The sequence below is a fragment of the Heptranchias perlo genome, chromosome X (assembly GCF_035084215.1).
Source record: "Heptranchias perlo isolate sHepPer1 chromosome X, sHepPer1.hap1, whole genome shotgun sequence".
NCBI lineage: Eukaryota > Metazoa > Chordata > Chondrichthyes > Hexanchiformes > Hexanchidae > Heptranchias > Heptranchias perlo.
In genome coordinates this window covers 21,267,120-21,291,517 of record NC_090370.1, presented here as the reverse complement: position 1 = coordinate 21,291,517, position 24,398 = coordinate 21,267,120, and the positions used below count along the sequence as shown (strand labels likewise).

Sequence of the window (24,398 nt, the reverse complement as noted above, 5' to 3'; positions counted from 1 at the left end):
ATGTGTGAGAGTTTTGGAGTAGTGTTACTTCTTAATCTCTGAACTTTATTGTGAATGACAATGTACCTTTCAATCTGTTCACGGTGAAATTATTGGACTGGAATATAATGTGTAACTCAGTCTATAATAATGGAATTAATTCAGTATCTCAGTCTGATACTGTATGAGATTTTTGGACTGATGTGTAACATATAGCTCAGTGCATGCTAATGGAATTGATGTTGTATCTTTGAGTCTGATATGGTATGAAATTGTTCGACTGCTATGTAACGTTTTGCTCAGTCTGCACTAATCGAATTCAAACATTATCTTTCGATATGACACTGTAAGATTTTTGGACTGGCTTGTTATGTGTAACTCAGTCTGCAATAATGTGACTGTGAGATTCATTCTGTATCTGTCAACCTGTGGTACTGTGTGTGAGTGTGGGATTCATTCTATTTCGGTCAGTCCCTGGTACTGTATGCAAGTGAGATTCATTCTGTATCTGTCTGACTGTGGTACTTGTGATTCTCTCTGTTCCTGTCAGTCTCTGGCACTGTGTGTGAATTTGGGATTCATTCCATATCTGTCAGTCTCTGATGCTGTATGTGATTGAGACATTCATTCCGTTTCCATCAATCTCTGATACTGTCTATGAGTGATATAAATTCTGTATCTGTCAGTCTGTGCTACTGCATCTGAGTGTGGGATTTGTTCTGTATCTATCAATCACTGGTACATTGTGTGAGTGTGAGAATCATTCCATATGTCAGTCTCTGGCACTGGATCTGAGTATGAGATTCATTCTTTATCTGTATCTAATTTGTATCTCAGTTCAGAATATGGCGTTCAAAACTGTATCTTTCATACCTAAATGTATAAATAATTTTTCCCAGTATTTAAGTGGGCCTGACCACTTCTGCAGTCTGAGACTGTGGACCTGATGACCTGTCTGTGTCTCTGTGCTCTGTGAATGATAATATACCTACTGTTTGTGAGAAGGAGCTGGCTGCACTGTTCCTTCTGACTCAGGTGGAGGAAACATCACATTTATTCTGGGTCCTTCAAGGATTTGCCTGTCGAAAGAAAATTATATCTTGTTGCTCAGGAACAGGTGAGGTAGAAAATACAAAAGTGATCAATTTAATATATCTGTTAATGATCATTTTGAATATCCACAAATGAAAACCAGTGATACAAAGAGTGTCAGTGTCTGACTCCACTGCAGTACTGCAGCTCTCAGCTTCTGTATACCAGGTGTGTTGGGCGATTTTAAAACAATTTAGTGATATCCAGACACAACCCAACCCCTGCACTGATCCATGAATGGGACTACCCGATGTGGCAGGGACCTTTGCACCGGTCAGGTTTCTAATCCCCTCTCCAATGGGACTAACCGTTCAACCGAAACCAAACAGCCTCTTTTTAAATCGTGTCCTTCACACTTCTCACCTGGTGCCTGCAATAGATGCTTTTTGTTTCACTCCCCACATCCTTACTGTCCGGCTCTGTTTCCACTGTTCACTGTCCAATCACAATAAACAGGGTGAGACTGAAACTAAACCAGGAACAATTCACTCCTGGTTTGGGGAGAGAAAGCAGCAATGATTTTTAATAGCAGGTTCTTCCCATTCAGTCTCCCTCACCCTGGACACACCCTGGACACACACAGCCCGAGAATGACCTCTCCCTTCCCCCGCTCACTCCATGTTCCGGGACCAGTTCCTGATCCACTCCGCCTCTTACAAACAGCCCCCGGACTCCCCCTGACCTTCCCCCGGACTCAATGCCGATCTCTGAGCCCATCTGCGGACACGGTCCCGGAGCGATGAGCTGCTGTAACGAGGCTGCTCTTTGCTCCCTTCCCCCGGGGGCCGTGATCTCTCCATTCCCGGCTGTTTTTAACCATCTTCTTCCGCTCACTGAGGGAATGGCGCCCACAGGCCGAGCTGGGGGAGGGGAGCGCGCATGCGCTCTTCTGCTCACCAGCGCTGAGGGCGGGGCTGAATCACGCATGCGCAGATATCTGGTTTAATTCCCAATACAAAAATAGGTGGAAATTTTTCCCAATTGGAATTTTTCAGAGTCTGAGCAAAGGAAGTGGGGGAAAGGTCAGAGGGAATGGGGTCCACAGGCAGTGCAGGAACAGGCACCAGAATGGGAAACAGATGGGATTCCACCGGTGCCGAACGCTGGAATCCAGACTGACTTTACAATCTCCAACTGTTAAACGAGATGTTTCCATCCCTGCTGTTTCTCTCGGTATCTTTTGATGGTAAAGGGTCTAACAGAGATAACTTGGGCGGCTGTGGAATGAGACAATGGGTTCTGTTCATTCTTGGTTCCTCTACTGATAAAGCAACGCGTGAACCCGAAACTGGAGGGAGGATTTCTCAAACCAATCCTGGAGAAACATGGGAGGAAAGTGGGACTCGGTGTATTTGCTGGGACTGTGCAGGATGAATATCTGACGGCCACAGTCCCAGTTTATTTCAATCGGAGTGAAACTCTCGGTCACTGAGAGTAATACTGAACCGCCCTCTGCTGCAAGATTGCAGAGAGTACAATCTGCAAGAGAGGATTAAACGTGTGACACTGTCCCTGAGAGTGGGATTAATAACGTGTCTGTCTCTGGAATAAGATCAGTTACAGATGAGACTGCATCTTCTGTCATTCAACCTTGGAATAGTAATTGGAATGGAATGATTCCCGATTTGGTACTGGGTGAAAACCGCTCATTACAGCTCAGTTTCTCTGTCTCTCTTGTACTTTATCTGGAGGTGCGATACTGTTATTGAGCATGATACAGACACATTGATGGGAAGTGTGAGACTGATACTGTGCCTGTCTGTATCTCTCTCTCTCGAGCGCTGTACATGAAGCTGCGATAATGTTTACTGAGCGTGAAACGGACACATTGATGGGATGTGTGAGACTGATTCTGCGTCTGTCTGACTGTGTCTCTGTGCGTTTATCAGCCGGTCCGTCTCTCTCTCTCTCTCTCGCTTAATTTCTGCACATGAATGCGGGACACTGTTACTGAGCGTAATATAGACCCACTGATGAAATGTGAAAGACTGATTCTGTGTCTCTGTGCTGTTGGTGAGACGATTACTCTCCCTTCTACTGTATATGAGCCGGTCTGACGGTGCATTTATCCGCCGAAAAGTAAAGGTGGCGAGAAACAGCCTGTAACAGTCTGACTCCGGACTGTCTGTGAGTGTTGAATTTATTCAGTAACCAGCCGTCTCTGTGTGTGGAGAATGGGATGGATCGGACGCCAGTTACTATTGCCTGTCAGTCAGTTTAGCAGGAGAAGGAAACACAGAGAGACTGGAGGAGCCCAGAGCGGATAATTTGAATTTTCAACTTAACCAAACATATTTCTGTGTGCGAACAATACAATAATGTAAAAGCAGATATGGATTATCACAGCCAGAGCTGTGATTGGCTCCTGTCCCTGAATCTGGAGACCAGAGACTGTGAGGAGCGCCGGCCTCAGAGTGTTTAACAGTTCCTGAGCTGGGAAACGACAACCAACCCCCGAGAATCCGCAGCACAGGCCGAGTGGGGAGGAAAGCTTGTCCCGGGAATTGTCAATCTGGAGAACAGTTTGTCCTGTGAATGTACAGATGTGAACATTGTGTCAGAGAGAGTGTGTGAAATGGGCGGGCGGGTTAGATTAATGCCACTGTGTTTGTGTGGCCGGTCTCATCGCCAGATGTCCCAGTCCCTTTTGAGTATTTTTTTAAAAATCCCTGTCAAAGGATCGCCCTCCTCCCCTGCCGAGACCCGAAGTGAAAATTAAAGGTACGGTTTTTGTCCAATTCAAGATTTCAGCCGAAAAACAGAAATCATGTCAGCGATCGGGTGAGAGAGCGCGATCAGTGCAGCAATGAAACGGGTTTAAATCGAAACTGGTGCTTTTAATTCCGGTGAAAGTTTTTCGACAGCAAACATTCCGGTGTTGGAGATGGGAAGGGGCTAGTCTGGGACTCTGGAGTGCCCGATTATAATTAGAATCGGGTAGTTTAAGAGGAGAGAGAAACACAGAGAGGCTGGAGGTGCCGAGAGCTGACAGCAGGTTGTCTCCGCCCCGTCCGCTCTGTGCCTTTAAGTTGCTCTGTGCCGCCGCCTCTCGTTTCATTTCTGACCCAGCTCTGACTGTCAGAGAGATTTTCCACAGAGTCCCGGACATGACAGATACTGCAGCCGCCGAAACGGCACCTCCCCACGCCGCTCAAACCAATGCTCCGAAGAAGAAGAAGGCGGTTCACCGACCCAAGACAGCCGGTCCCAAATTGGGCGAACAGATCCTCAAGATTGTGGCGGATTGCAAGGATCGCAAGGGGATATCCCTGGCCGCGATAAAGAAGATTCTGGCTACCAAAGGCCTGGATGTGGAGAAGCACCGGACCCAGATCAAATTAAGTATCAAGAGAAATGTGGAAAAAGGCTCCCTGGTGCAGATCAAGGGCACGGGCGCCTCGGGCTCCTTCAGAGTTGCTAAGAAGGAAGCCCAGGAAAAAGTGGGAAAGAAGGTGAAGAAACAAGGAAGCAAGAAATCTCCCGGAAAGAAACCAGCGGCAAAGAAACCAGCGGCCAGGAAATTAACGGCCAAGAAACCAGCGGCCAGGAAATTAACGGCCAAGAAACCAGCGGTCAAGAAAACAGCTGTCAAGAAATCGACCACAAAGAAGGCGGCGAAATCACCAATTAAGAAGAAAGCGGCTGTGAAGAAGCCCAAGACCCCCAAGCCAGTAAAGGCGAAGGCGAAGAAGGTACAAAAACCGAGCGCCAAGCCCAAACCGAAGAAAGCAGCAGGCAAAAAGAAGTAAAAAATCAAGTGCAACTTGTGACCATCTGAACCCAACGGCTCTTCTCAGAGCCACCCACGTCTCTCAGAAAAGAGCTGATCCCGGAATCAGATGATTCCTGTCCCGGGGCCGGGCTCAGATTTCAGATAGAAATCATTTACAATAAACCCAGGGTCCTGGTGACTCGCTGACATTCCCTCCCCCCGCCCCACTCCCACTGTCTGATATAAAATAGAGAGAATGGGATACCCGGGCCGGGCCTCACTGTAACTGGGGGCGTGTTCACCTCCAGTCCCAGTTCATTCTTTTTCTCACAGATTCAGGGCCAGGGTCCGTGACAGGGGAAAACTGGCGGAGATCCGCCGCTATCACAATTCAAACCCCAACACATGAGATTCTCCAAATCAGCTGGAATAATGTGTTTGTAAACTGCTGAATCCGTCTGGGAGGGAATGTGTGGGAGATAGAATCGGGTCTTGGACTGAAATGGAAGCCGGCGGGTTGACCAGTTATAGAAGGGACTGTATTTAGGCAGAAATATTACTGACTGATAATTGTAACGGGACTTATTTAAAAGCTCCGGGTTTCTGTAAATCCTTGAATATGAAGCCCGAGTCTGTAAGGGTTTGTGCGGACCGCTGTGATTCGGTTCTATTATCGATGAACGGTTTGAAATTGGCGGGTGGACAAAGCTGGAGTTGGAGCTGGAAGATCAGAGACCGCTCTCCGCCCTGTCCATCACTCTGATTCTCTCCTCCCCTCCCTGTTTAATATCTCACTCTGTCTCCTCCCCTCTCTGTTTAATTTCTCACTCTGTCTCCTCCCCTCCCACTTTCACTCTGTGCATGTTTCAGTCAGGTCGGGGCAGTCTGCATAAAAAAGGGAACCAGCACGATTTAGCTGTTCATTTCAGTGAAGAATTATCATGTCTGGCAGAGGTAAAGGAGGCAAAGGACTGGGCAAAGGTGGCGCCAAGCGGCACCGAAAAGTTCTTCGTGATAACATCCAGGGGATCACCAAACCAGCCATCCGCCGCCTGGCTCGCCGTGGCGGTGTCAAGCGGATCTCGGGTCTGATCTACGAGGAAACCCGTGGGGTACTGAAGGTTTTCTTGGAGAATGTGATCAGGGACGCGGTCACTTACACTGAACACGCCAAGCGCAAGACGGTCACGGCCATGGATGTGGTGTACGCTCTGAAACGGCAGGGCCGCACCCTCTATGGATTCGGCGGCTGAACGACTCGACCCTTTCCAACCAAACACAAAACAAAGGCTCTTCTAAGAGCCACCCACCGCCTCACAGAGAGAGCAGTGACCTGGGAAGGGGGAGTGGGACGATCTCGGGGTGGGGAAGTAGTTTCCGATATTCTATTAATATGGGGAGATTTCTCCAGCACTCGTTACAGGGAGATCAGAAAAATGGCCGGGGTTCTCGGCCATTCCGAGAGAAGGAGCGGAATTCCCGGTTTCACGGTATAAATGAACAGGCGGGGATGCAGAGTCTTTCCACAGACATTACATTCTTCACTCAGAGTAAAATCCCTCCTCACTCTCTCTCCCGCTCTGTTCTCTCTGCTCGGTGTTTATTTCTTGCCCTCATTCAAATATCAGTTCGATGTGAAGTTTCTGTTTGAGGAGCCGTTCACCGGGCCGGAACTGGCGGGATTTTTGAAATCGAAGCTGGACTTTGTCCCGCTTCCCACGGAAAGCAATGACCGGGACTTTATTCCCGCCCGTTTACAGACAGGTCAGAGAATGAACCGGAATGTGAATCAGCCTGAGATTTGTGCTGACGAGTAGGAAATAATGGAGTTTATAAAGAGAGAGATTCTTAAATTGCTGGAGGGAAATGAGATTTTCTTCAAACTGTTATTTGATGCTCTGAAATTGGCGGGCTTTTTGAAATTGATGATTAATTTCAGCTCAGCCAATTGGGGCCCAAGACCTCCCGCCGTTTCGTTCTGACTGTCAGAGCTCGGTTCAAACCTGCCAATCACAGGCCAGGGGCGGTCCCTCCCTGACTGGGGTTCGGAATACAGCCAATCACAGTCCCGGGGCGGTTCCTCACAGACACTTTAAAATGCAGCCCCAGAGCCGGCTCGCTATTAACAGTTTCTGTGTCTCAGGTTGTGTTGAGATCTGTTCAGAAAATGGCCAGGACCAAACAGACAGCGCGTAAATCGACCGGCGGGAAAGCTCCTCGCAAACAGTTGGCGACCAAAGCGGCCCGGAAGAGCGCTCCAGCCACAGGCGGAGTGAAGAAGCCTCATCGCTACAGACCCGGCACTGTGGCTCTGAGGGAGATCCGCCGCTACCAGAAATCCACCGAGCTGCTCATCCGCAAACTGCCCTTCCAGCGCCTGGTGCGAGAGATCGCTCAGGACTTCAAGACAGACCTGCGCTTCCAGAGCTCGGCCGTCATGGCCCTGCAGGAGGCCAGCGAGGCTTACCTGGTGGGGCTGTTTGAGGACACCAACCTGTGCGCTATCCACGCCAAGCGAGTCACCATCATGCCCAAAGACATCCAGCTGGCCCGCCGCATCCGCGGGGAGCGCGCTTAAACCCGACCCGCCTTCAGCACCAAGTGCAACAAAGGCTCTTTTCAGAGCCACCAAATCAGCAAAGGAAAGAGCTGTGATCTCTGGGGTTGAAATCGCAGGGCCGTGCAGTTCACAGAAATTTGATTAAATGGGAAATCCATAAAGGGGAGTGAGCGGATGTCAGACGCAAGGCCTGACAATCTGTTGGCCCATCATAACAGCGGAGAGATGGGAACAGAGCCGATCTACGTTTTATGGCAGAAACAGCTGCTGTTCATTTTGGACGAAGATTCAGCACCAGAGAGGAGTGCCAATTCCAGACTGACCAACATGAGGAATTTGAAACGGAGACAGTTTCATTTCCACACACACGCAGGACTGGAGGGAGGTGAATTCCATCAGACTGACTCTCATCACCACCAGTGCCTCATTCGGACAGAGAAAGTTCTGGCAAACAGCTGCAGAAAGTTCTGATTCCGACCCCACTCTTTCACATGAGGTACATACACCCCCAGTGTCAAACTTACTGGGACATATGTACAGAGAGGGACTCGTGGAAAGCACGAGAGATACAAGTTCTCATTTCCAATGTCGTGTCAGCTTGGCTCGGTTGGAAACACTCGAATGTCGGAGTCAGGGGTTTCAAAGTTCAAGCCTCACTCCAACACTTTACTGGACATTTGAGTCCAGCACTGAAGGACAGGTGCAATCGGACGGGACCTGAAACCCATGCTGGATGTAAGGAATCAGACTCGGATCATATAACGTTTCAGTCTATTCTCCCCCTGCAGATATAGTGGCAGAGGCTGTTTCAATGCAACTCGCACTAATAGATCGAAAGGCAGTGTGTCTTGTTCTCTATCAGCGCTAGAATCAGAAGCAGTGTAAAACATTAGTGTTACATTCACTAACACTCGTAACTGATACAGGGACAGAATCAATCCCTCAATCACATCCAATAAGACGGGCAAATTTCACTCACATTCTTGATTCAGCAATCGCTGACACAATATTCAACACATCAGTCAGCTTCTGTTGCACAAATCTGGGTAAAATAACACAGACCGAGCAAGTGTTGTCGGAGGATGAGACTGTAAATAATATTGTGTGGAACACAACAGAATGCCTCTTGATGCCGATGATCAAATGTCCCTGGTATTTCTGTGTCCCACCCGCCCAGTTTAATGACAATTTTGATATTTTGTCTCATTCACCACACAAACTGCAAATATCAATCTATTGGAGGTTGGCGACATCTGCTGTCCGGAAGCGAGTACTTCAACAGACCGATCTGGATCATTTGTAATTAATAAGTTATTGTTTGTTCGAGAATCGGAATCAAGTCCTTATTAAATTGATTCCTGACTCTCTTCAGTCAGGAACCAGCCATTTCAAAGATACAGTGGGTGGCTCTGAAAAGAGCCTTTGGGATATCAGATTAAATCTTGGCCGCTTTACTTGCTCTTGGTGCTCACATTGCTGGCTTTCTTCGGCAGAAGCACGGCCTGGATATGAGGCAGCACCCCGCCCTGAGCGATGGTCACCCGTCCCAGGAGCTTGTTGAGCTCCTCGTCGTTGCGGATGGCCAGTTGCAGGTGTCTGGGGATGATGCGGGTTTTCTTGTTGTCCCGGGCCGCGTTGCCGGCCAGCTCGAGGATTTCAGCCGTCAGATACTCGAGCACAGCGGCAAGAAAGACCGGGGCTCCGGCTCCCGCACGTTCAGCGCAGTTCCCCTTTCGCAGGAGCCTGTGAACACGGCCCACGGGGAACTGCAGTCCGGCCCGGATGATCGAGACTTGGCCTTGGCCCGAGTTTTACCGCCGGTTTTTCCTCTTCCAGACATGTTCACAATCTCACAAAGAATGAGGAATGACTTCTGCATTGACCCTTCTCAAAGACTGAAAGATCATCTGATTGGTTGTACCTTATTACACCTCATTTGCCTATTTCATTAACCAACCAGGTAGCTGGAAATTAGAAGAGGGCGGGATTTACCGGCCTCAACGGTCAGACCAGGAATTTTATGAATTTCAAAAAGCCCGCCAATTTCAGTGCAGTGAAGGATCGGATTTCGATCAATGTCGCCCTGAGCACAAGATTTTAAACCCGTTCTTTTTATCTTGTCTTATTCAGCGCTCCCCGTCACTAATCGCTCGCTCTGTTTTAAAATCTGCTTTAAATTATGGCTCATTCGACCATCGCTTTCAAACTGCACCGGACGGGACTAAAGCCCCATTCACAGCATTCCGTGAAAGGACACATTTGACTTTAGTCTTTAGAAAAGTGAAACGTTACAGATTGGTACCTTCTCAGAGCCGGGAGTGCTTCTGTGAAAAGAGGGACCAGGACAGAGCTCTCATTCTGCCCCGATTCCGCTGTTACTGCAAGGGGTGGGGTTACTGTTAATCTGGGGATTTTCACGTCAGTCCATAAATATTTCAGAAACTGCATTCATAGAACGGAATTGCTGAGGGGGCCATAAAGGGGATGAGAGGCCAGAATAGTGATGCTTTAAGATCAAAACAAATGGGAAGGAGCGGATCATAAACTCGTGTTCATTTTAGGGGCCAGGGATTTGAACGGGGTAGTTCGAGTCACTTTTCGATTGGAATAATAATATTGCTGCAATAAAATGATCCTAATTAAATATACAGGAAATGCAGCTCTTTCAGAGAGGTTGTGGGTGGCTCTTAAAAGAGCCGTTGTTTTTTTTTCAGTTCATTGTGGAGTTTTACTTGGAGCTGGTGTATTTGGTCACCGCCTTTGTCCCTTCTGACACGGCGTGCTTGGCCAGTTCCCCGGGCAGCAGCAGGCGCACGGCGGTCTGGATCTCCCGGGAACTGATAGTCGCCCGCTTGTTGTAATGGGCCAGGCGGGAAGCCTCACCTGCGATGCGCTCGAAAATATCGGTCACAAAGGAGTTCATGATGCTCATGGCCTTGGAGGAGATGCCGGTGTCGGGGTGAACCTGCTTCATCACTTTGTAGATGTAGATGGAGTAACTCTCTTTCCTCGACTTTCTACGCTTCCTGCCGCCTTTGGCTGGTGCTTTACTCAAGGTTTTCTTGGCGCCCTTCTTGGGAGCTGCTTTCTTGTCCTCAGGCATTTTCAAACTCAATTTCAGACTGAGAAATGACACAAATTCCCTCCGAGCTCGGATTAAATAGGCAGTCCCCACAGCCCTATGGTAATGAGGGATGGGTGAAGGCAATGATTGTGATTGGGTCATTAGGAGTGAGGTCACAATAATTATTAACTGTAACTCTCTGATTGGTTTCGTCAGATATCCAATCTGATTTAATAACTGCCACCAATCACAAACACGCTCACACTGCACATTGTCCGGTTTCAGCAATTTGTTCCGAACTGTTGCAGTTCTGCTTCCGGCCAGTAGATGTCCCCAAACCCCGGGACAGTGAAGTTTGCAGATGAGAGAGGGACAGAACAGAAACGAATTCTTCACATTATATTGCACGAGTGGGATTTAGAAAAACTGGGAATGGAGACGAGTTGCAAGTATATTTTGTTAGATCAAACATTCGTTGTAATGCTGTGTTAAATCCTTGTAATTAATTTAGGGGGTATAGCCTATACAAGAAGAATTAATAAGCTTGCCGAAAGGCGGTGTAAATGGCCATTGAATTTCCATATAGAAAGGTGTGAGGTGGTGCATTTGGCTAGGGGGAATAAGGAGGCCATATACTGCTTGGAAAATAAGAGTCTAAATGGGGTAAAAGCAAGGGATTTAGGGGTACAGATTGACAAATCATTAAAAGTAGCAACACAAGTTGATAAGGCCATAAAAAGCGAACAAAGCACTGGGGTTTATTTCTAGAGGAAGAGAATTGAAAAGCAAATAAGTTATGTTGAACTGTAATTTAAACTGTCAAACCTTCTGTCAAACTGTTTTATTATATTTTCGGTTTCGAGATGTTTTTCTGTTGCATCATTGAGTAAAAGATTCCATGATCATTCCTACCACCGACCTTTCGTTAACTGGTCTATCGTTCCCTGGACTTGTTCTTTCACCTGATTTAAAATATAAGAATCACATTAGCTGTCATCCAGTCCTCTGGCACTGTTCCTTTTTGTGATGATTTTTTCCTATATATGTAACAGTGCCTCTGCTATCTCTACCCTTGCTTCATTTAATATGCACAGATGCAATCTATCTGGACCAGGAGTTTAACCACCCTTTCTAACTTAAATGCCTTGATATCTTTATTGACCTCTTCCTCTAATATATTCACCCTGTTAATCTCCCGGGTAAATACTGAGACAATGTCACAATTCAATATTTCTGCCATTTCGCTTACGTTATCTGTGAGTTTATCTTGTGCATCCCTTCGTGGCACTCAAGATATTCTGATTTTCCTTTTGTTATTTTTGTATCAGTGGAATAATTTACTATTTATTTTTATATTCCTTGATAATTTGATTTCGTGGTTCCTGTTTGCTTCCCTAATTGTTTTGGTGACTTCTTCCGAACCTCTTCCTATTCGCTTTTGCCATCCTCTTATTTAATATCTATGAATGAGAAATTCCACCAGCTTCTTGTGTCTGTTCAGGGGCTGATGTTTGGGAACTATTTATTGTCTATGATTAAAGTGCCAGAAACCCAAAGGGAGCAATTCAGTCCGAAACTCCACAGAAACACTCGACTTCTCCCTCCTGGTGAAATAAGGCACTATTATGGTGAGTATAGCTGCCTTCCAAGCAGTTAATTCCAACAGATTTGAATCCCAGCACGCTGAATTCAGAAACACCAAGACTGGAACTGAATTTGACGATGTTCAGAGTGATCGTGTTTCCAAAACACAAACGGGTCTAATTAATGTAAAAATACTTCTAAAATTCATTTATTTCCCCCATAACGTTGAATTTAACTGTGTTCCTTTGTATTATTACTTGCCCTGATCTGAATGGTGGATACGGGACTCAATTGCTCGGATTCAGTGAAATTAATTGATTTTCTGAAGGTTTTCCGTCTGCTGATTCCCGTTCCGTATTTAAATTATGTCTGATTAACCTTTCTGATCGAGAGAAGGGTCATAGTCCTGAACCGTTAACCCGAGCTTCCCTTCTCCACAGATGCTGCCGGACCTGCTGAGTCTTTCCAGCATTTTCGGTTTTAATTTTTTCTATATTTTGTCCCTTTCACTTTTGACGGTCGCCATTCAAACTTCCAGATTTGCGCTCAGTTTTTATTTGTGTTTCAGTTTGGTTTATTTGGATTAATATAAATCGTGTCCTGAGAAATCAGACAGAAATGTTGCGCAATGCAGAGTGAAATACAATGGGGCAACTTTCGAATGAGCAAAACAAAAACTTTATTATGAATCAATTGTCCAATTTTTCACTGAAAAAATATGAAAAAATACGAGAGTAGAAGTTACAGAGAGAAACTATTTCCTCACATTGCACATTGTCCTGAATCTGTAACAACGACAGATAATGTGAATTTGTTCCACTCTGTTACAGTTCTCACTTATGGCCAGTAGATGTCAGATTGTATGAGAGTGTGAGATTAATTCTCTGTCTGTCAGTCTCTGATACTGTATGTGAGTGTGATATTAATTCTGTATCAGTCAGTCTCCAGTACAGTCTGTGAGTGTGGGATTCATTCTGTATCTGTCAGTCTCTGATACTGTGTGTGAGTGTGGGATTCATTGTGTATCTGTCAATCTCTGGTGCTATCTTTGAGTGTGGGATTCATTCTGTTTCTGTCAATCTCTGGTGCTATCTGTGAGTGTGGGATTCATTCTGTATCTGTCAATCTCAGGGAATGTGTGTGAGTGTGGGATTCATTCTGTAACTGTCAATCTCAGGGAATGTGTGTGAGTGTGGGATTCATTCTGTATCTGTCAATCTCAGGGAATGTGTGTGAGTGTGGGATTCATTCTGTATCTGTCAATCTCTGGTGCTATCTGTGAGTGTGGGATTCATTCTGTTTCTGTCAATCTCTGGGAATGTGTGTGAGTGTGGGATTCATTCGGTATCTGTCAATCTCTGGTATTCTATCTCAGTGTGGGATTCATTCTGTAACTCAGTCTCTGGGCAAAGTGCAAGTCTGGATTCGTTCTGTATTCTTATTTCAGGTTGCAGTATGGTGCTTGAAACTGTGTCTTTAATTCACTAATGTATGCAAATCTTTTGTCCGGCATTAATGTGTAAATATGGATACGCTTTTGGATTATGTTTTAATCAAACAACATGTGTGAGTTTTGTTGCATGATTGTATCTTAATCTCTGTGAAGATAATGTTCACTTCAACCTTTTACTGTGAAATTATTGGACTGGTATTTATTGTGTCGCTCAGTCTGGGCTAATGGAATTGATATTGTATCTTTCAGTCTGACACTGAATGAGATTTTTTGATTGGTGTGTTCGGTGTCGCTCAGTCTGTACGAATGGAATTGATACTGTACATTTCAGTCTGACACTGTATGAGATTTTTTGATTGGTGTGTTCGGTGTCGCTCAGTCTGTACTAATGGAATTGATACTGTACATTTCAGTCTGACACTGAATGAGATTTTTGGATTGGTGTGTTCAGTGTCGCTCAGTCTGTACTAATGGAATTGATACTGTATGTTTCAGTCTGATACTGTATGTGATTTTTGGACTGATATGTGATGTGTGGTTCTGTCTGTACCAATGGAATTGACACTCGAACTTTCAGTCAGACACAGCGAGGGATTTTTGGACTGCTTTGTTATGTTTAGCTTAGTCTACACTAAAAGGATTCATACTGTATGTTTCAGTATGATAATGTATGAGTTTTTTGGATGATATATAATGTGTAGCTCAGTCTGCACTAATGGAATTCATACTGTACCTTTCAGTCTCTTACTGTGTAATATATTTAGACTGGTTTGTAAGGTGTAGTTTAGTCTACACTAATGGAATTGATACTGTATCTTTCAATTTGACACTGAATGTGGCTTTTGGACTGGTATCTAATGTGTACCTCAGTCCGCACTAATGGGATTGATACTGTATCTTCCAGTCTAATACTGTGTGAGATTTTTATACTGGTATGTAACGTGTAGGTCATTCTGTACTAATCACATCGACACTATATCTTTCACTATAATACTGTACCAGATTTTTGGACAGTTATCTATTATGAACCTCTGTCTGCAATAAAGGAATTGACACTGTGCCTTTCATTTGACACAATGTGATTTTTGGACAGGTAACTGATGTGTACCTCAGTCTGCACTAATGGGATTGATACTGTATCTTCCAGTACGATACTTTATGCGAATTTTGGACTGGTATATAATGTGGAACTCAATCTGCACTTCTGGAATTGATACTGTATATTTCAACCTGACACTGAGATTTTTGGACTGGTATGTGATGTGTTGCTCAGTCTGCAATAATGGGGTTGATACTCTCTCTTTCAGTCTTACACTGTATGAGAATTTTGGACTGGTATCTAATGTGTACCTCAGTCTGCAGTGAATGAATTGAAACTGTACATTTCATTCTGACACTCTGAAGTTTTTGGACATATATGTGAGTCAAAAATGGGTAACATCTGAACTGGTATCTCATTTGTATCTCAGTGCACAATAGTGGCATGAAGACTGCATCTTTAAACTCATAATGTGTGAGAGTTGTGGGCTGGTATTTAATTTGAATCTTGGAGCACACTATTCTGATTCATTCTGTACCTATCAATCAGTACCATGTGTCAGTTCTATCTGGTGTTTAATTTGTAGCTAAGGCTGAACTAATGTGAGATTGACACAGTGCCTTTCAATCTGATACTGGGTGTGATTTTGGACTGGGAATTATTTATCTCCCGGTCAGCAGGACTGAGTCGTTGTGAAATGGAAATTACGTCTGTCTCTCCTGCTCTGTTTGAGTGTTGGATTGGGGTCAGTGTGCGACTGACTATTTCTGCTGTCTGAGATTGTGGGACTGATGACCTGTCTGTGTCTCTGAGCTCTGTGAGTGATAATGTACTTACTGTGTGTGAGAAGGAGCTGGCTGCACTGACTGCTCCTTGTGCCTCGGGTTGAGTAAACATCACACTGATTCTGGGTCCTTCAAGGATTTGACTGTAGGAAGAAAAAGTATCTCTTGTAACTCAAGAACAGGTGAAGTGGAAAATACAAAAGTGATCAATTGAATCTCTCCGTTAATAATCATTATGTGGAGATGCCGGTGATGGACTGGGGTTGACAATTGTAAACAATTTTACAACACCAAGTTATAGTCCAACAAATTTATTTTAAATTCCACAAGCTTTCGGAGGCTTCCTCCTTCGTCAGGTGAACGGTGTGGAAATGAAATTTTCGAAACCTTCGCATTTTAAAATCACAGAACAATGCCTGGTGATTACTGCCCGTTGCCAAGGCAATCACAGTGAGCAGACAGAAAGGTGTCACCTAAAAAGGCCACCGAATATACAAACCCCCCCAAAAAAAGAGAGAGAGAGAGAAGGAACACAGTCAATGACCCGTGAAATTAAAAACAGATAACATTTGTTCGCTGGTGGGGTTACGTGTAGTGTGACATGAACCCAAGACCCCGGTTGAGGCCGTCCTCATGGGTGCGGAACTTGGCTGTCAATTTCTGCTCAACGATTTTGCGTTGTCGTGTGTCTCGAAGGCCACCTTGGAGTATGTTTACCCGAAGGTCGGTGGCTGAATGTCCATGACTGCTGAAGTGTTCCCCGACAGGGAGAGAACCCTCCTGTTTGGCGATTGTTGCGCGGTGTCCGTTCATCCGTTGTCGCAGTGTCTGCATGGTCTCGCCAATGTACCATGCTCTGGGGCATCCTTTCCTGCAACGTATGAGGTAGACAACGTTGGCCGAGGCGGCCTTCGAGACACACGACAATGCAAAATCGTTGAGCAGAAATTGATAGCCAAGTTCCGCACCCATGAGGACGGCCTCAACCGGGGTCTTGGGTTCATGTCACACTACACGTAACCCGACCAGCGAACAAATGTTATCTGTTTTTAATATAACGGGTCATTGACTGTGTTCCTTCTCTCTCTCTCTCTTTTTTTTGGGGGGTTTGTATAGTCGGTGGCCTTTTTAGGTGACACCTTTCTGTCTGCTCACTGTGATTGCCTTGGCAACAGGCAGTAATCACCAGGCATTGTTCTGTGATTTTAAAATGCGAAGGATTCGAAAATTTCATTTCCACACCGTTCACCTGACGAAGGAGGAAGCCTCCGAAAGCTTGTGGAATTTAAAATAAATTTGTTGGACTATAACTTGGTGTTGTAAAATTGTTTACAATTAATAATCATTGTAATAACCACAAATGAAAACCAGCGATACAAACATACAAACAGTGTCAGTGTCTGACTCCACTGCAGTACTGCAGCTCTCAGCTTCTGCACACCAGGTGTGTTGGGCTGTTTGACAACAATTTGGTGACATCCAGACACAACACAACCCCTGCACTGATCCATGAATGGCACTACCCGATGGGGCGGGGACCTTTGTACAGGTCAGGTTTCTAATACCCTCCACCATGGAACTAACCGTTCAACCGAAACACAACAGCCGCTGTTTAAAACGTGTTCACACTTGTCACCTGGTGCCTGCAATAGATGCTCTTTGTATCACTCCCCATATCCTTACTGTCCGGCTCTGTTTCCACTGTTCACTGTCCAATAACAATAAACAGGGTGAGACTGGAACTAAACCAGGAACATTTCACCACTGGTTTGGGGAGAGAAAGCAGCAATGATTTCAAACAACCTGCTCTTCCCATTCTGTCTCCCTCACCCTGGACACACCCTGGACACACACAGCCCGAGAATGACCTCTTCCTTCCCCCGCTCACTCCATGTTCCGGGACCAGTTCCTGATCCACTCCGCCTCTTGCAAACAGCCCCCGGACTCAATGCCGATCTCTGAGCCCATCTGCGGACACGGTCCCGAAGCGATGAGCTGCTGTAACGAGGCTGCTCTTTGCTCCCTTCCCCCGGGGGCCGTGATCTCTCCATTCCCGGCTGTTTTTAACCATCTTCTTCCGCTCACTGAGGGAATGGCGCCCACAGGCCGAGCGGGGGGAGGGGAGCGCGCATGCGCTCTTCTGCTCACCAGTAAGCAGCGCTGGGGGCGGGGCTGAATCGCGCATGCGCAGATATCTGGTTTAATTCGCAATACCAAAATCGATGGAAACTTTCCCCAGTTGGAATTTTTCAGAGTCTGAGCAAAGGAAGTGGGGGAAAGGTCAGAGGGAATGGGGTCCACAGGCAGTGCAGGAACAGGCACCAGAATGGGAAACAGATGGGATTCCACCAGTGCCGATCGCTGGAATCCAGACTGACTTTACAATCTCTCACTATTCAACTGGATGTTTCCATCCCTGCTGTTTCTCTCGGTATCTTTTTATGGTAAAGGGGCAATCAGAGATAACGTGGACGGCTGTGAAATGAGCCAATGGGATCTGTTTATTCTTGGTCCCTTTACTGATAAAGTAACGCGTGAACCCGAAACTGGAGGGAGGATTTCTCAAACCAATCCTGGAGGAACATGGGAGGAAAGCGGGAGTCGGTGTATTTGCTGGGACTGTGTAGGCTTAATATCAGACAGCAACAGTCCCAGATTAATATAATCAGAGTGAAACTCTCGGCCACTGAGATTAATAACGAACGGACCTGATCTGCAAAACCGAATATAGTACAACAGGCAAGAGAGGGTTAAATTCGGCCCACATTGTTTTTGTCACTCTCTGTACTGTCCTTGAGTGTGGGATTAACAGTGTGTCCGTCTCTGGTATATCCATGAGAGATAAGAATGCATCTTCTGTCTCTCCAACGGGATTTTCTGGATAAAACGCAACTTTACAGGTCGGTCTGGAACTGATACTGTGGCACTGTGCCTCTCCGCTCGCTCTCTCACCGTATCTGTCTCCCTTTCTCTCTCACTCTCTGGTGCTGTATTTGAAGGTTGGATACAGTTATTGAGGGTGATATGAACACACTGATCGGAAGCGTAAGACTGAAAGTGTGTGTCTCTCTCAAGTGCTGGACATGAAGGTGGGATACTGTCTGATATAAAACAGAGAGAATGGGGTGTCCGAGCCTCACTGTAACTGGGGATGTGTTCGGCTCCAGTCCAGTTCATGGTCATTTTCTTTTCACAGATTCAGGGCGAGAGTCTCTGTGAGACGGTAACACTGGCGGAGAAACTCCGCGTCACAACTCAAACCCCAACATATGAGATTCTCCAAATCAGCTGGAATAAGGTGTTTGTAAAACGCTGAACCCGTCTGGGAGGGGATATGTGGGGAGATAGAATCGGGTGTGGGACTTAAATGGAAGGAGACGGTTTGACTTGTTATCGAAGGGACTGTATTTAGTCAGGAATATTACTGTCTGTTAATTGTAACGGGGCTTATTTAAAAGCTCCGGGTTCCTGGGAATCCTTGAATATGAAGCCCGAATCTGTCAGCGTTTGTGCGGACCGCTGTGTTTCGGTTCAATTATCAATAAACGGTTTGAAATTGGCGGGTGGAGAAAGCTGGAGGTGGAGCTGGAAGATCAGAGGCCGCTCTCTGCTCTGTCCGTCACTCTGTCTCCTCCCCTCCCGCCCTCTCTATTTGATTCCCATGTGGAACCAACGCGGGTAGGTGGACTCGAAACACGGTTTACTGGTCAACAAGGCGAAAGGCGAATAATATTTCTGATCTCCTGGGGACCAGGCCGTTCACTGTCATTTGTTTCTGTACAGAGTTGCATTTCAGTGATTCCCCAGTGAGTTTGATGAGTTATTTGAATAATCCAACAAAATAGAACAGAAACGGAGCGAAGCGCTGAATCCCACTGATGTGGAAAGTTTAGTCGAGCAGTTCTGGTGATGCTTTACGAGCCCAGCATGGCAAGTAGTTTAAATAAGTACAACAAATCTGGTGATGTGTGGACTGGGGTCCATAAGTTACCGTTTAAAGTCTCGGAATGTGGTCGGTGCCCCGACTCCAGTCCCATTAATACCTCATCTCGTCCACAACGAGAAAAAAGCAGCTCAAAGCAGCACTGGTCGCATGATATCAGCGTCTCCCTTCAGACAGTAACCAGCCCTTTCACAGATACAGTGGGTGGCTCTGAAAAGAGCCTTTACATCGAGTTACATCGAAATTACGACACAGAAACAGGCCTGGATATTCGGCAGCACCCCATCCTGAGCGATGGTCACATCTCACAGCAGCTTGTTGAGCTCCTCGTCGTTGCGGACGGCCAGTTGCAGGTGTCTGGGGATGATGCGCGTCATCTTGTTGTCGCGGGCCGCATCACCAACCAGCTCGAGGATTTCAGCCGTCAGGTGCTCGAGCACAGCAGCCAGATAGACCGGAGCTCCGGCACCTTCACATTCAGCATTGTTCCCCTTTCACAGGACCTGTGAACACAGCCCACATGGAACTGCAGTCCTGCCCAGGATGAGCGAGACTTGGCCTTGGCCCGAGTTTTTCCACCGGATTTTCCTCATTCAGACATTTCCACAATCTCACAAACACTTTCACAAAGAATGAAGAAATCCTCCCCAACTCGCCCTTCTTATACCTTCTGGAGGATTACAATGGGGCCACTTTTGATCGGTCTCTCTCGGAGTGTTTACATTGCCCCCTCACGCTCACTGATATTCTATCTTTCAACTACTGTAATATTTTCCATTCGCAATATTGCTGTTCCTCCTCCTTTCCCTACTTCTCGATCCTTTCTAAAGATCTTTTCGACTTGAATATTAAGTTGCCATTTGTGCCCAGTTCGTACTCAGGTCTCCAGAATGATTTAAGGAAATTACTTAATGTTACACAATGGCTGATGTGAGTTGCGGCAATGTGTATTTCCACTGGTCAAGTATTGCAGGGATCGACGATCTCTTCAGTCCGATATCAGGTGAACAATTACTGGCTGTTGTGTAATTTCCATTGATTGGGGCTTGGCGTCATCTACTGGACGGAAACGGGAACTGCGACAGAGCGAGAAAGGATCCGTCAGAAACCAGTTCAACTGAAGAAAAAAATCCAACAGCCTGCAGTGGATGTTCAGGATCTGATGGTTGGGAACCATTTTATTGATAACTTTTTTCGGCGATGGTGGTATGGTGGTGAGTATATTTGCCTTCCAGCAGTTGATCCGGGTTCGATTCCCGGCCATCGCAATTCAACGTTCACATTAATCCGCTTTCTTCAGAAACTCTAAGTTTGCAGTTCAGCTGCATTTTGTTCCCCAAACAGAAACTGGTATAATTGGAGTGAAATGTTTTCAACATTGATTTATTTTCCCAACAGAAGGAATAGAGGAAAAACATACTGGAAATAGTGAGTTACCAAGGGTCTAATGAGAGTGAGGAAGGCAAATAAAATATTCGTCTTCATTGCAAGGGTGTTGGAATATAAGAGTAAGGAGGACTTGCTGCAATTTTACTGTGCGGAGATATTGTGTAAAATTGGACTACATTCGCTGGAGTTTAGAAGAAAGAGAGGTGATCACATTGCAATGTATAAAATTCTTCGACGGCTTGACAGTGTAGTTGCTGAGAGGCTGATTCCCCTGGCTGGAGAGTCAAGAACTAGAGGTCATAGTCTCAAGATAAGGGGTCGGCCATTTAGGACCAATATGAGGAAAAAAATCTTCACTCAAAGGGTTGTGAATCTTCGGAATTCTCTCACCCAGAGGACTTTGGACGCTCAGCCGTTGAGTATATTGAAGTCTGAGATCGATCGAGTTTTGGATTTTAGGGGAATCAAGGTATATGGTGATCGGGCGGGAAAGTGGAGTTGAGGTCGAAGATCAGCCATGGTCTGATTGAATGGCGGAACAGGCTCAACGGGTCGTAGGGCCTACTCCTGCTCCTATTTGTTCTGTTCTTATGCAGAGAACCTTATATCCCAGTGTGCTGACGAAACTAAGTTAGGTGGCACAGTAAGCATTATAGATGGGAGCAGAAAGTTGCAAAGGGACATTGATAGATTAAGTGAGTGGGCAAGACAGTGGCAGATGGAGTTCAACGTGGGAAAGTGTGAGGTCATCCACTTTGAAACTTAAAAAGATAGATCAGAGTATTTTCTAAATGGCAAAAAGCAAGGGACTGTGGGGGAGGATAGAGATTTAGGGGTCCAAGTACAGAATTCACAAAAAATATAAGGTGAAATGGAGATTAAATTTTGATCTTTATCTCAAGGGAACTGGAATAAAAAGGAGTGGAAGTTATGTCACAGTTATACAGAGCTCTGGTTAGACCTCATTTCGAGAACTGTGTTCAGTTCTGGGCACCGCACTCTCTTTAATGCTTGGACTGTGAAGGGTTTTTTCTCTTTGGGATTCTCTGCAATGGGAGTGAATAGGAAAGGGGTTGGTCCGTTCGGATTTTTTTCCAGTGGCAGTGAATGAGAAGGGGTTTTGTCCATTGGGATTCCTTCTGCGTGCTCTTGCGTTGATTGGGAGACCTGCATGTTGCCAAATTGCTTTGTGTTTAACTTTGTGCCCCCTCGTTTGAACCCTAAAAATAAAAGCATAAATGTAATGGAACATGGAAAGGAAATTCGTCAGATATCAGGTTATCAGCGGAGCTTATAGGGCAGGTAACTGCTTGCCAGAGAATGCTGAGCCCGATTGGCAATATCAGCTCACTGCCATTAAATGGGTACGGTCGAGAAAATCAAATGTACCACAACTGGACATTAAATAAGAAAAGGGCAAACAATTATTTCATAAAGAGATGAAATGTCACAGGCAGTTTTGTAATCAGAACTTGTGATTGCGTGACGTTGATTGGTTGAATGTTGGACTGAAGATTACATTCACGTTTTTATCAGGTAATTTCCGTTGGGCAGATGACAGACAGTCATTTCATTCTGTGGAGCGATGACCTTGTTCCAGTGGAATAGTCATTCTGTTAGGTTTCGTGTTTCCGAGCATCAACCAGGACGCGCCCTTCCTCGCCGCCAAAGCCACGGTGAGTGGTGCTGGTCTGGGCCCAGTATCACGGGGAAATGAGTCAGGGGCGGCTTAATCACCAAACCTTAATTCCCAAAATTTGATCATTTTATAATAAAACAAAGAAGTTCAAAAACACAGTTCTCAAACCCATCTCCATCCGACAATAAAACCAACATGTGTGAGTACGTCGTCTGCAACAGGAAGTTCGAGAAATGACGGACAAACTTCTGTCATGTGGACCAGGCCTGATCCGTCCACTGAGAAGAAAACCAAATCGTAGACGAGGCAGTATAGTGAGGCTTTTTTGAAATGTGGTTTCATCAATTGTGCAAACTCAAACCATGATCCAAAGCCCCAGTGTGTTATTTGTAGCGAGGTGCTTGTAAACGAGAGTTTAAAACCGTCAAAATTAAAAAGACATTTTGAAACAAAACATGGGGAACTCTTTGATCACCCGCTTGAATATTTTTAAAGGAAGCAACGGGGATTAAATTTATCAGCACCAGTTCTTAATCGGTCAACTGCTCTGAATGATAAGGCGCAACTGGTGTCATATTTGGTCGCATACAGTGTGGCAAAAGAGAAAATGGCCCTTACAGTTGCCGAAAAACTTATTCAGAGATGCTGGAAGAATTTCAGCATCTCTGGATACGGTGCGGAAATCTTCGACGAGAAGCCTGCTGAAAAATTGAGAAGCGTTCCTCTCAGTGACAGCACAATGTCTCGGCGAATATGTTCTATTGCTGAGGATTCAGAAGCCAAGATTATTACTCGGTTACAGTCAGCCGGGGATTTTGCGATCCAACTTGACGAGAGTGCTGATATTTCAAATTGTGCAACACTGTTCTTCTCTGTGAGATATGTCGGGCAAGATGACTTTATAGAAGGTTGGCTGTGTTCTCTAACTTTACCAACAAATGCAACAGGAGCACAAATATTCGAAGCACTGCACGTGAGTGCAAAAGACAAGGCTGAAGCGTTTGCAACTATCTTCAGGCAGAAGTGCCGAGTGGATGATCCATCTCAGCCTCCTCCCGATATCCCCACCATCACGGAAGCCAGTCTTCGGCCAATTCGATTCACTCCATGTGATATCAAGAAACGGCTGAGTGCACTGGATACAGCAAAGGCTATGGGCCCCGACAACATCCCAGCTGTCGTGCTGAAGGCTTGTGCTCCAGAACTAGCTGCGCCTCGAGCCAAGCTGTTCGAGTACAGTTACAACACTGGCATCTAACTGACAATGTGGAAAATTGCCCAGGTATGTCCTGTCCACAAAAAGCAGGACAAATCTAATGGGGCCAATTACCGCCCCATCAGTCTACTCTCAATCATCAGCAAAGTGATGGAAGGTGTCATCGACAGTGCTATCAAGCGGCACTGACTCACCAATAACCTGTTCACCGATGCTCAGTTTGGGTTCCGCCAGGACCACTCGGCTCCAGACGTCATTAAAGCCTTGGTCCAAACATGGACAAAAGAGCTGAATTCCAGAGGTGAGGTGAGAGTGACTGCCCTTGACATCAAGGCAGCATTTGACCGAGTGTGGCACCAAGGAGCCCGAGTAAAATTGAAGACAATGGGAATCAGGGGGAAAACTCTCCAGTGGCTGGAGTCATACCTAGCACAAAGGAAGATGGTAGTGGTTGTTGGAGGCCAATCTTCTCAGCCGCAGGACATTGCTGCAGGAGTTCCTCAGGGTAGTGTCCTAGGCCCAACCATCTTCAGCTGCTTCATCAATGACCTTCCCTCCATCATAAGGTCAGAAATGGGGATGTTCGCTGATGACTGCACAGTGTTCAGTTCCATTCGCAACCCCTCAGATAATGAAGCAGTCCGAGCCCGCATGCAGCAAGACCTGGACAACATCCAGGCTTGGGCTCATAAGTGGCTAGTAACATTCGCGCCAGATAAGTGCCAGGCAATGATCATCTCCAACAAGAGAGAGTCTAACCACCTCCTCTTGACATTCAACGGCATTACCATCGCCGAATCCCCCACCATCAACATCCTGGGGGTCACCATTGACCAGAAACTTAACTGGACCAGCCATATAAATAATGTGGCGACGAGAGCAGTTCAGAAGCTGGGTATTCTGCGGCGAGTGACTCATCTCCTGACTCCCCAAAGCCTTTCCA

The 24,398-nt window shown here is 45.9% G+C and overlaps 3 protein-coding genes, 1 long non-coding RNA gene and 1 pseudogene across 4 annotated transcripts; 2 read left to right on the top strand and 3 right to left on the bottom strand.

The window, feature by feature from the left end:
- Window positions 1–4,178: 4,178 nt before the first annotated feature.
- Window positions 4,179–5,192, top strand: LOC137306906 (histone H1-like). Its single transcript, XM_067976292.1, has 4 exons — window positions 4,179–4,326; window positions 4,438–4,568; window positions 4,704–4,816; window positions 5,117–5,192. Exons 1-4 carry the CDS (start codon window positions 4,179–4,181, stop codon window positions 5,190–5,192), a joined length of 468 nt encoding a protein of 155 aa, XP_067832393.1.
- Window positions 5,193–5,724: 532 nt separating this feature from the next.
- LOC137307026 (histone H4) lies at window positions 5,725–6,092 on the top strand. Its single transcript, XM_067976371.1, has one exon. The coding sequence runs from the start codon at window positions 5,725–5,727 to the stop codon at window positions 6,034–6,036; it is 312 nt and encodes a 103-aa protein (XP_067832472.1). The 3' UTR covers window positions 6,037–6,092.
- A 2,702-nt stretch (window positions 6,093–8,794) lies between these two features.
- Window positions 8,795–9,222, bottom strand: LOC137307025 (histone H2A.J-like; annotated as a pseudogene).
- Window positions 9,223–10,071: 849 nt separating this feature from the next.
- LOC137306915 (histone H2B 1/2-like) lies at window positions 10,072–10,446 on the bottom strand. Its single transcript, XM_067976297.1, has one exon. The coding sequence runs from the start codon at window positions 10,444–10,446 to the stop codon at window positions 10,072–10,074; it is 375 nt and encodes a 124-aa protein (XP_067832398.1).
- Window positions 10,447–11,217: 771 nt separating this feature from the next.
- LOC137307024 (uncharacterized) lies at window positions 11,218–17,379 on the bottom strand. The gene is made up of 3 exons (XR_010958994.1): window positions 17,099–17,379; window positions 15,321–15,411; window positions 11,218–11,369 (listed from the first exon to the last, which is right to left on the bottom strand). It is a non-coding gene; the product is annotated as an uncharacterized lncRNA (long non-coding RNA).
- Window positions 17,380–24,398: the final 7,019 nt, after the last annotated feature.